General features: G+C 46.9%; 1 protein-coding gene across 2 annotated transcripts in view; it reads right to left on the bottom strand.

The window, feature by feature from the left end:
• adck1 (aarF domain containing kinase 1) overlaps positions 1 to 12753 on the bottom strand; it is a 490953-nt gene that overhangs the window by 100841 nt on the left and 377359 nt on the right. For both annotated transcript variants that reach the window (XM_078234382.1, XM_078234384.1), the window contains exon 10: positions 11862 to 12059. In XM_078234382.1, coding sequence (XP_078090508.1) covers positions 11862 to 12059 — 198 coding nt within the window. The remainder of the gene's footprint in view (positions 1 to 11861; positions 12060 to 12753) is intronic.

Here is a 12753-nt window from a genome sequence, read left to right as displayed (position 1 = left end):
CTACATTCTGCACTCTCTCATTTCCTTCTCTATGAAGGGTATGCTTTGTCTGTATAGTGCGCAAGAAACAATACTTTTCACTATATGTTAATACATGTGACAATAATAAATCAAATCAAAATCAAATCAAAGAGCTTGCAGTCTAACTAGCTTTTCTTCAAGTACCAATCCTTCTCTTCAGCCTTCGCTCCAATTTAAAATGCCTCCAATTTAAAATTCTCATCCTTAATGATTGTTCCCCATTCAATCTCCTCCGTCCTACCACTCCTTCCAAATCATCCACTCCTCCTGATTCTGCTATCCTGTACATCCTCGTAGAATCCCTACAGTGAAGAAGGAGGCCTTTTGGCCCATCGAGCCTGCACTGACAACAATCCTACCTCGACCCGATCCTCTTGCCAGTCCCCCGAACACTAAGGATCAATTTAGCATGGCCAATCCATATAGCCTGCGCATCCTTGGAGAAAAGAGCAAAATACTGCTGGAATCTGAATCAGTGCACCTAACCAGCATTTACCGTGGGAGGAAGCTCACGCAGACACGGGAAAAAATGTGCAAACTCCACCCAGGCAGTCACCTGAGGCTGGAATTGAACCCGGGTCCCTGACGCTGTGAGGCAGCAATGCTAACCATTGTGCCACCATGCCACCCTTCCATCATCTCCATCCGAGGCTCTCCTCAATTCAGATGTCTGGGCCCCAGATTCTGGAATGGAAACATAGAAAATAAGAGCAGGAGTGGGCCATTCAGCCCTTTGAGCCTGCTCTGCTATTCATTATGATCATGGCTGATGAATCCAACTCAGTAGTCTGATGCCGCCTTCCTCCCATATCCTTTGACCCCTTTCGCCTCAAGTATTATGTCTAACTGCTTCTTGAAAGCATACAATGTATTGGCCTCAACTACTTTCTGTGGTAGGAAATTCCACAGGCTGACCTCTCTCTGGGTGAAGAAATTTCTCCTCATCTGTGTCCGAAACGGTCTACCCTGTATCCTCAGAATGTTCTCATTACCCCTCTCCGTCTCCCTAATTCTCTCTGTTAAGACCCTCCTCAAAAGGCAAGCTTTTTAAAAATTCATTCGTGGGATATGGGCGTCACTGGCTGGGCCAGCATTTATTGCCCATCCCCTAGTTGTCCTCGAACTGTGTGGCTTGCTCAGCCATTCCAGATGGCAGTTGAGAGTCAACCACGTTGCTGTGGCTCTGGAGTCAACATGTAGGCCAGACCAGGTAAGGACGGCCAATTTCCTTCCCCAAAGGACATTAGTGAACCAGATGCATTTTTCCAACAATCGACAATGGTTTCACGGTCATCAGTAGATTCTTCATTCCAGATATTTTTTGTTGAATTCAAATTCCACCAGCTGCCGTGGTGGGATTCGAACCCGGGTCCCCAGAACATTAGTTGAGTGCTTGGAATAATAGTCTAGTGATAATACCACTAGGCCAGCCTCCCTCCTTTTATCGACCTCCTTTGGTGACCCTGATCATTCTGGATGTCTCTGTGAAGCACTTAGGGATTTTTTCTCTATGTGTTAAATGTGCTGCATCAATACATTAGCTGGCATCCAAAAATCCCATTCCTGGAACTCTGACAGGCCAGGAAAAGAGTGGGTGGATTTGGGATCTGTCTGCTGATAGCCCCTTGCTGAAAGACCTTCCAGGACCCTAAGATGCTCCAGTGTTTTCCTCAGAGCAGTACTGACTCCTAACCAATAAGAAAATCAACATCCATTAACATATAATTTCAAGCATTTGATAGTAAATTCCCTCCTTGTACATCTGTGAGGAGCCAGGCCAGTTATATCGGCAGCCAGGAATTTGCTTTCCCAAGCTGTTTAAATCAGCTTGTTTCTTGATGTTCTTCAGTTGATGGGTCGATGGTTGTGCCAAGCGGAACTCCCTAGCTTGCTGCATGTGCCAGATATCTGACAGCTTGTTTTCCCCCATTCGGGAATGGTAGTACAGTGGTAATGGTACCGACTAGTGATCCAGAGGCACAGACTAATGCTCTGGAGGCGTGAGTTCAAATCCCCCCACAGCAGCTAAGGGAATTTAAGTTCAATGAATAGAGCTGGATTTTAAAAAAGCTCATCTCAGTAATGACGACCATGAAACAATCATAGAATCCAGATAGTGCAGAAGGAGGCCATTTGGGTCATTGAGTCTGCACCGACAACAATTCCACCCAGGCGTTAGCTATCCCCATAACCCCACGTATTTACCCTGCTAATCCTCCTGACACTCAGGGGCAATTTAGCACAGCCAATCCATCTACCTGCACATCTAGACTCCTATTTATTGACTACAGCTCAGCCTTCGACATTATTCCCACGAAACTCATCTCTAAACTCCGTGGTCTGGGCCTCGGCACCTCCCTCTGCGACTGGATCCTGAACTTCCTTACTCACAGACCACAATCAGTAAGGATAGGCAACAACACCTCCTCCACAATCATCCTCAACACCGGTGCCCCACAAGGCTGTGTTCTCAGCCCCCTACTATACTCCTTATACACTATGACTGTGTGGCCAAATTCCCCTCCAACTCGATTTTCAAGTTTGCTGACGACGGATCTCAAACAGTGATGAGACAGAGTACAGGAATGAGATAGAGAATCTGGTGAACTGGTGCAGCAACAATAATCAATGTCAACAAAATGAAGGAGATTGTCATCGACTTCAGGAAGCGTAAAGGAGAACATGCCCCTCTCTACATCAATGGGGACGAAGTAGAAAGGATCGAGAGCTTCAAGTTTTTAGGTGTCCAGATCAGCAACAACCTGTCCTGGTCCCCCCATGCCGACACTATAGTTAAGAAAGCCCACCAACGCCTCTACTTTCTCAGAAGGCTAAGGAAATTTGGCATGTCAGCTACGACTCTCACCAACTTTTACAGATGCACCATAGAAAGCATTCTTTCTGGTTGTATCACAGCTTGGTATGGATCCTACTCAGCCCAAGAATGCAAGGAACTACAAAAGGTCGTAAATGTAGCCCAATCCATCACGCAAACCAGCCTCCCATCCATTGACTCTGTCTACACTTCCTGCTGCCTCGGCAGAGCAGCCAGCATAATTAAGAACACCACGCACCCTGGACATTCTCTTTTCCACCTTCTTCCTTCGGGAAAAAGATACAAAAGTCTGAAGTCACATATCAATTGACTCAAGAACAGCTTCTTCCCTGCTGCTGTCAGACTTTTGAATGGACTTACCTTGCATTAAGTTGATCTTTCTCTATACCCTAGCTATGACTGTAACACTACATTCTGCACTCTCTCGTTTCCTTCTCTATGAATGGTATGCCTTGCCTGTATAGCGTGCAAGAAACAATACTTTTCACTGTATGTTAATACATGTGACAATAATAAATCAAATTTAAAAATCTTTGGAGTGTCGGAGGAAACCGGAGCACGTGGAGGAAACCCACGCAGACACGGGGAGAACATGCAAATTCCACACAGCCAGTAACTAAAGCGGGGTATTGAACCCGGGTCCCTGGCGCTGTGAGCAGTGCTAACCACCGTGCCACCCTATGAGCGATATAGTAGGCTTTTAACTGCCCTCTGAAATAGCTTCGCAAGCCACTCAGTTGTGTCAAACAGAAAAGTCAAGTCGGATGTACCACCAGCATCAACCTAAGTACTAGAAATAACAAAGGTACACCCAGTCTAGTTGACTCGGCAACATTCTCTTCGCTAACCTTTGGGGGCCTTGTGCTAAAATTGGGAGAACTAACCCACAAACCATTCAAGCAGCAGCATTGTACAGCCATACTCACCAAATCCTACTCTACAGCGAATGCCCAACAGCAGGGCTGCAGGTCTGCCATAGCGGCAAGACATTTGTGCCAGAGTTGGAAAGGAACCTCATTGACCTAATTCAGAAAGAATGTTCCCGCTGGTGGGGAGAGTCCAGAACTAGGGCTCTAGGTTTGAGGATAAAGGGTAAACCTTTGAGGACTGAGGTGGGGAGATATTTCTTCACCCAGAGAGTGGTGCGTCTGTGGAATAGTATACAGTGAAAAGTATAGGAAATTTGGCATGTCAGCTACGACTCTCATCAACTTTTACAGATGCACCATTCTTTCTGGTTGTATCACAGCTTGGTTTGGCTCCTGCTCTGCCCAAGACCGCAAGAAACTACAAAGGGTCGTGAATGTAGCCCAATGCATCACGCAAACCAGCCTCACATCCATTGACTCTGTCTACACTTCCCACTGCCTCAGAAAAGCAGCCAGCATAATTAAGGACCCCACGCACCCCGGACATTCTCTCTTCCACCTTCTTCCATCAGGAAAAAGATACAAAAGTCTGAGGTCACGTATCAACCGACTCAAGAACAGCTTCTTGCCTGCTGCTATCAGACTTTTGAATGGACCTACCTCACACTAAGTTGATCTTTCTCTACACCCTAGCTATGACTGTAACACTACTTTCTGCACTCTCTCCTTTCCTTCCCTATGAATGGTATGCCTTGTCTGTATAGCGCACAAGAAACAATACTTTTCACTGTACACTAATACATGTGGCAATAATAAATCAAATCAAATCAAATCGAACCACAGAAATTAGTTGAAATTAGCCAAAACATGGTGTGATTTCAAGAAGAAATTAGATAAAGCTCTTGGGGCTAAAGGGATCAAGGGATAAGGGGGATCAGCATAGCGAATTTGATGAGCAGCCATGATTAAAATGAATGCAAGAGCAGGCTTGAAGGGTCGAATGGCCTACTCCTGCTTCTAGTTTCTATGTTTCTATCTCCCTCCCCTCCTGCAGTCCCGCCCTTCCACCAATCCCCCGACTGCTTGATTTACAGTAGTGGCTTCCCACGGCGGCCGGGGTGAGGGGGGCATGTGCCTCACACTCCACCGCGGGTGTGAGCGGAGCGTGCGACTCACGTGCCAAGGGAGGGGTATCACGAGAGCTTCTATAAAAGGCGCCAAAGCCCTTGCGAGAGGAAGGAGCTTTTGAGGCTCAAGTCATGGTTCATGGAGGGGGCGGCGGGTGGTGATATTCATAGAGCCAGGGGCATCGACAGGCAATGTGCAGCAGGCGAGGGACTGGCGGAGGGAAAGGGAGGAAGCGTGAGGCTGGGTGAAGACATTTAACAGCGCGTGTGCTCGGGAGAAAATATTTCAGAATTCGTTTAAATCTTTGAAGTCAAATACTGAGAGATTGGAATTGAAAGGACAAAGTTAGCAGAGTTACAGCTAGAATCAAACTGAAGTAATTCAGAGAAATACCTTAAAGTGTCTGAAAGAGATAAACACGAGCAGAGATTAAAATTACTTTCTATTATTTAATTAAATGGTTAAAAGAACATTTTGCTGAAACAACCTACAATAAGAATTCATGGTAGGATTCGTAATTTGGAATATCAAACAGATCTAGCAACTCAAGTCTGGGCATCCATGAGGTGCTGTGGGCCGTCAGCAGTAGCGGAATTTTGATTTGGTTTTGATTTTGATTTATTATTGTCACATATATTAACATTCAGTGAAAAGTATTGTTTCTTGCGCTCTATACAGACAAAATTGTACAGACAGAATTGTACTCAACCACAATCTGTAACCTCATGGCCCAACGTACCATTCACGTTACTATTACCATCAAACCAGATCCAGTGAGCAATGCAAGGGAGAAACGGTTTCCTCCCACAGTCCAAAGATGTGCATGTTAGGTGGATTGGCCATAGATTGGCCCATTAGAGTCCCAAGATTTGTGGCTAGGGGGATTAGCGGAGTAAATACATATGGTGGCAGAGTGGTTAGCAATGCAGCCTCACAGCATCAGGGACCCGGGTTCAATTCTGACCTCGGGTCACTCTCTGTGTGGAATTTGCACATTCTCCCCATGTCTGCGTGGGTTTCCTCCGGGTGCCCCAGATTCCTCCCATAGTCCAAAGTAGTGCAGGTTAGGTTGATTGGCCATGCTAAATTGTCCCTTAGTGTCGGGGGATTAGCAGGGGAAATATGTGGGGGTTACGGGAATAGGGCCTGGGTGGGATTGTGGTCGGCGCAGGCTCGATGGGCCGAATGACCTCCTTCTGCATTGTAGGGATTCTATGATTCTATGGTTGCAGGGATAGGGTGTGGGTGAGGTGCTCTGTCGGAGAGTCAGTACAGAGCCAATGGGCCAAATGGCCTTCTTCTGCACTGTAGGGGTTCTATGATTCAGTATATCTGCCATTCAATTGTGGGCTGCCAACCCATGTGAAACTTTCTAAAAATGCTGATTTACTGAAAGAACAGCTTCTTGCACTAAAGGCCCCTGAAGGAGATTGTGTTCCCTCAGCTCGAGGACATAATTTTCCTTGGGCAGCACTTGCGATCTACTTACCAATCAGAGTTAAATGTCAGGGAGCCAGAGTTTCATACATTCCTATTTTCTATTAATCGGAAATTCACAGTGGCGAATGCAAAGGGGTTTGCTGTTAATGACAGCGAGGTCCTCGAGTTGATGATCTCAGGAGATAGATTGCAACGGGAAGATGACAAAGTGCGGGTCGATCCAAAATCCTCATTTAAATCAGAGTGAGCTGCAGCTGGAGAGTTTATAAAACCGAGCGAATCACAAACTCTCATTTTAACACTGGCTACTTTGATTCTTTTGTGACTGAGAGAAGGCTGGAAAGACCAAGTTGAGAAGCCGGGCCCGCGTGTGCTCCAGCGGCTTGTGATGGACTCTGAAGGGGACGAGCACCGTCGGCTGAACGGCACCTCCAAGCTCAGAGATTTCCGTTCTCACCGCCAGCACTGCAAAGAGAAAGATGGAGATGCACGGGGTTGGCTGATGGGCCAGTGGCAGAGTTGCCCAAGGTGCCACCTGTTGGATGGGGCCCTATCCGGCCTCCTGTGTAAAACCGTAAAGTATCCAACAACAGTGTTTGGAGAAGAGGAGATGCTTTGGTCATTGTTTATCCCTCAGCCAACACCAATAAAGCTTGATCATTAGCTGCAATGTCTTGCTTGTGTGATCTCTGCCGCGTCCAAACTGGCTGCTGCGGTTCCCAAATCACAACGGCAGCAGCAATTCAAAGATATTTCATTGGTTGTTAAATGCTCTTGGACATCCCAAGGTGCTTGGGATGAAAGACCTTCCGTCCCTCTACAAAAGCTACAAAAGAGAGTGACTATGTACGGTGATTCTCCCTTTAAGGGCAACACAGCAGAGTAAGGGTCACCTGGACTTGGGTGACCAATCAAGTGGGGAATTACCCAAGGGGGGGGGAGGAGTTTCTCCCAGGCAGAGGCATTCTGGAATTAGCTGCAAACAAGTTGCTGCTTGTTAATAAATCCCTTGTTGTTCGCGAAGAAGTCTTTGAATGTGCAGAAGAAGGCCATTTGGCCCATTGGCTCTGTACTGACTCTCCGACAGAGCACCTCACCCACACCCTATCCCTGCAACCATAGAATCATAGAATCCCTACAATGCAGAAGGAGGTCATTCGAGACACGAGTCACTCATTCCTTTGGATATAAATTGTTCTTCTCTGCATTAACTCTGTTATGAAACACACCACACCAGAAACTAGCTATGCGATAAAGTGCAAAGGGGGTTGTCCATACCACAGCTTTCAAAGATATTGACTGATTTATTCTGTCACCATTATCAGAGTTATTAATATTCCACATGCACAATTAATTTAAATGAGCACCAGTCATCAAAGTCACAAACTTACCAAGTCCGAGAGCGATAGATTGTAATCAGGCAAGGGTATTAAGGAAATGGAGTGGAGGTGGGTGATGGAATTAAGATACAGATCAGGCATGACCTAACGGAATGGTGGAAGAGGCAAGTCATAGATTCACAGAATCCCTACAGTGCAGGAGGAGGCCATTCAGCCCATCGAGTCTGCACCGACAACAATCCCACCCAGGCCCTATCCCCATAATCCCATGGATTTACTCTGTCAATCCCCCTAACACTGAGGGGCAATTTAGCCTGGCCAATCTACCTAACCTGCACATCTTTGGACTGTGGGAGGAAACCGGAGCACCCGGAGGAAACCCACGCAGACACGGGGAGAACGTGCAGACTCCACACAGGCAGTGACCCAAACCGGGAATCGAACCTGGGTCCCTGGCGCTGTGAGGCAGTAGTGCTAACCACTGTGCACCAGGCCGGCCCACGGGAGTTGAAGGAAGATACGAAGGGGAGTAGCCCCGAGTCATTTATGACTCTCTTAAAGAGAGGGTAGTTACAGTAGCTATGTGAATATTGTCACTTCCTATAGCACAGTGAGTCACGTCGCCCCGCTGCGCCTGCCAGGATCAACTTCACCTTGGAACGGACTGATGGTGGCTAAAGCGACTGACCGAGAAGTGATAGCGGGCATAACTGCATCTCTGCCCCGCAAAAGAGCGCAATTACAAGCAGCCGGATGGGACTAGACATTCAAATCCATTCATGTGTGAAACAATTGTCCTCCCCTGAGTCTAGTCCTATCAGCTGTGTGAATTTTCCTACTTCTATAACACAGTGAGTCATGCCTTCCCGCAGGTACCGCCTGGATGTCATCTTAATGGTCATCGAGAGATGATAGCTAAATAACTGGCCGAGGAGTAAATAGTGGATGTAACTGTGCTCCCCAATGATCACTATCACCAGGAGACTGCCAACAATTACGGTGGTATTGTTAGACTCGGGAGACGTCATTGTAACTGGGCGAAAGTTACGTAGCTGTGGCGATCGTGGCGTTCTAAAACCACAGTGAGCCATTCCTAACCGGTGGTCCGCAGGGAATGATGTTCACCACAACCCTGGGGCGGCACGGTAGCACAGTGGTTAGCACTGCTGCTTCACAGCTCCAGGGTCCCGGGTTCGGTTCCCGGCTCGGGTCACTGTCTGTGTGGAGTTTGCACATTCTCCTCGTGTCTGCGTGGGTTTCCTCCGGGTGCTCCGGTTTCCTCCCACAGTCCAAAGATGTGCGGGTTAGGTTGATTGGCCAGGTTAAAGATTGCCCCTTAGAGTCCTGAGATGCGCAGGTTAGAGGGATTAGTGGGTAAATATGTGGGGGCAGGGCGTGGGTGGGATTGTGGTCGGTGCAGACTCGATGGGCTGAATGGCCTCCTTCTGCACTGTAGGGTTTCTATGATGATGATGTTGGTGACATATGACTGGCCGAGAATTGCCAAACCAACTCCTGGGCCTCAAAACCCGTATGTTCAAAATAAAAAACAAAGTGCAAAAGAATGTTTGGTGTACACCATCTGTTCCGGGGACGGTTGGTGAAGTACATTCGACCACCGAAAGGATGTTCGTCACGCCTATCAGGCTGCAGGAGCCAGGGCCTCCAACCCTCACGCTCGGTCAAACAAGGAAGTCAATGGTCATAAAACCAGTGCCTGGCGTGAAGAAGTGGATGGACGCGGGTGTCCCATCTTGTTCATGGAGATCATTACACCGGCTGAAGAGGGCAAGGAGGAAGCTCGCGGGATCCAAGGGACTTTACTTCTGAGACCAACTTCTACCAAGCCCCGAAGGGTCGGCCAAGGTCAGATGCCGAGCAGTACCACTCCCGGGTTGTGCGAGTAGGGTACCGTGGATGGCTGTAAATATTGTCGGATTTGTTGTGCTATCTCATGTCCATGTTGTATTTTTGCTATTAAAACATCATGGGTCATGTGATGATTTTATGGGTGAAGGACTCCGGATACTCGAGCCAAAACTAATCGTATCTGGCTCTGTTTTCAGTGGCGTGACATTCTGCTCAGCTGCAAAACTGTAGTAGAGGCTGTTTCGAATCTCAAGATCAACCCCCTGTTTCTGCCATAGGCCCTTTGGCTGTGGACCATCCGGTGGATGTCATTCAGATTCCATTCTGTAGTGCGTGGCATTTCGTTGGCGAGTGACGTAAAGACTCGGACAAGGCACTTGAGGGAGTGTTTCAAAAAGGTGTGCATGTAAGCTAAGGGTGGCACAGTGGCACAGTGGTTAGCGCTGCTGCCTCACAGCACCAGGGACCCGGGTATGATTCCCGGCTTGGGTCACTGTCTGTGCAGAGTCTGCACGTTCTCCCCGTGCCTGTGCGGGTTTCCTCGGTGGGCGCCGGTTTCTTCCCATAGTCTGAAAGACATGCTGGTTAGATGCATTGGCCATGCTAAATTCCCGCTCAGTGTACCCGAGCAGGCGCTGGAGTGTGGCGACAAGCGGATTTTCACAGTAACTTCATTGCAGTGTTAATATAAGCCTACTTGTAACTAATAAACAAACTTTACTTTACTTTTCAATTCTATCCCATTGTCCTGCCCAATTTCAATCGACAGCCTCCTGTTTAACGTGTTAAAGGGTGTTTACAGTTAGATTTACTCTACGTTCCCAGGGACAGGTTTTAACACAGCTACTTGAGTTGAAATTAGGTGAAAAGGCGACAAAGTTTGCCTTTTCTTTTACTCTGACTGGCTACTTTTCTACTCACTATCTACATTGTCTTAAAACCCCACAAAGGAAAATTATTCTTCACAACCTAATCCCCTTTACAGAAGGAAAACTGGGAACTATTGTTCAATATGCTTCAAAATGAGAATGTTACCTCAAATGACACTGAAATCTATTTTCAAAGGTATTCATATTGTTTGAATTGAACTACAAGCTCTATCCACACTTCTGCAGTCAATTGGGAAGATGATAGCCTAGTGGCATTATTGCCAGACTATTAATCCAGAAACTCAGCTAATGTTCTGGGGTCCCGGGTTCGAATCCCGCCAGAGCAGATGGTGGAATTTGAATTCAATTTTAAAAATCTGGAATTAAGAATCTACTGATGACCATGAATCCATTGTCAATTGTTGGAAAAACCCATCTGGTTCACTAATGTCCCTTTAGGGAAGGAAATCTGCAGTCCTTACCTGGTCTGGCCTACATGTGACTGGCTTCCAAGGGCAACTAGGGATGGGCAATAAATGCTGGCCAGCCAGCGACGCCCATGTCCCTGAATTTTAAAAAAACTGATAGGTATCCGAGTTCAGAGTGGAAGGATAATCAGTTCTCGTGGCAGTGGTGATATCTCCATGACAGCCACTGTAAAAAGTAGTGTACAGGACCATGGTTTCACATGGTAACTATAGATTTGTAGTGAAGCTCCAGTTACTGGTGGACAAGACTTTCCGACATTTCTGTGTGTGTGTGAGAGAACGTGTGTCAGAGTGAGTGTGAGATGCCTCACAATCACCACAAATAAATGTCAAAACATGGCCTCCAACACCAGGCAGCTTTCACATCTTATTTTTTGAGCTCTACCATTCAGTTACTGCTAAAAGTGAACACAACCAGGTGAAAAGAAAGAAAGAATTGCACGCATATGGCACCTTACACAGCCTCCGAACATCCCAAAGTGATGCAGCCAACAAAGTACTGGGAGTGTGGACACTGTTGCGACAACCATTTTGTGCACAGCAAGATCCCTGAAACAGCATTATAATAATGACCAGAGAACCTGTTTCAGTGATGGTGGTTGAAGAATAAATATTTGTCAGGACAACGAGGAGGACTCCTCTACTCTTCTTTGAATTAGTGCCATGGGAACTTTTATATATACCCAAGCTGTCTACTTCAACGTGGTACCTCGGGCAGTGCAGCATTCCCTCAGTGCTGCATTGGAATGCCAGCTTAGACTTTGTTCTCAAGTCACTGGAGTGGTCGCCATGAGTTCTGGCTCAGAGACAATGGTCTTAAAGATTGGGTCACAGCTCTCGCTGTGCACTGCAACATCAGCCCATGATTTTGACGTAAATACTACAAACTACCCCCCCCCCCAACCACAAACCAGTCAAGCAAATCCGGATAGCTGTGAGCTGTTATCAGGGCCTTATAAAAGTCTAATTTGAAGCCTGCAAGATTTCCAAATGTTCCTTACCTCAGTCTGGGAGACGGGCCTTTGTTTAATTCCTCTGGTTATGGAAGCCCAGGACCTTGCCGTTAACATGCAGGTAAAGAGTGGATACAAATCCCCTGCTCCGAGCCGCCTGCTGTACATCTCAATGCCTTTCATGTCGATTCTGATCAGGGAGTGCCACAGGTGGCAATAGTCGAGGCGGAACCCCTCTGTCAAGTTCTGGACAAAACCAAGGATAAAACAGGGGTCAGGAGAAAGAGGCCAGCATTAGAACTGAGTATCACATTAACCACCGAACTATCCAGGATATACCTTATCAATAGATAACTCTGCTTAATCACACAATAGGTTTTAAAATATTTACATCAAATTTACAGCACAGAAACAGGCCACGCAACCTAACTGGTCTATATTGATGCTTTCACTCCACACCAGTTTCTTCCCAAGTCTTCTTTGTCTAACTCCATCTGTATATCCATCTATTCCTTTCTCCTCTGGTACTCATCTAACTTCCTCATAAAGGCATCCTCTTGAATGTTATCCTCCTCAACCAGAAGGGAGGAGATGGCCTAGTGGTATTATCGCTAGACTATTACTTCAGAAACTCAGCTAATGTTCTGGGGACCCGGGTTCGAATCCTGCCAAGGCAGATGGTGAAATTTGAATTCAGTAAAAAATATCTGGAGTTAAGAATCTACTGGTGACCATGAAACCATTGTCGGGAAAACTAATGTCCCTTTAGGGAAGGAAATCTGCCGTCCTTACCCGGTCTGGCTTACATGTGACTCCAGATGCATGGTTGAGTCTCAACTGCCCTCTGAAATGGCCTAGCAAGCCACTCAGTTCAAGGGTGACTAGGAATGAGTCAATCGGCAATGTCCATGTCCCACGAATGAATTAAAAAACACTCCAT

The sequence above is a fragment of the Mustelus asterias genome, chromosome 18, assembly GCF_964213995.1.
Source record: "Mustelus asterias chromosome 18, sMusAst1.hap1.1, whole genome shotgun sequence".
In the NCBI taxonomy this organism is placed as follows: domain Eukaryota; kingdom Metazoa; phylum Chordata; class Chondrichthyes; order Carcharhiniformes; family Triakidae; genus Mustelus; species Mustelus asterias.
This window is presented reverse-complemented; position numbering and strand designations above follow the sequence as displayed.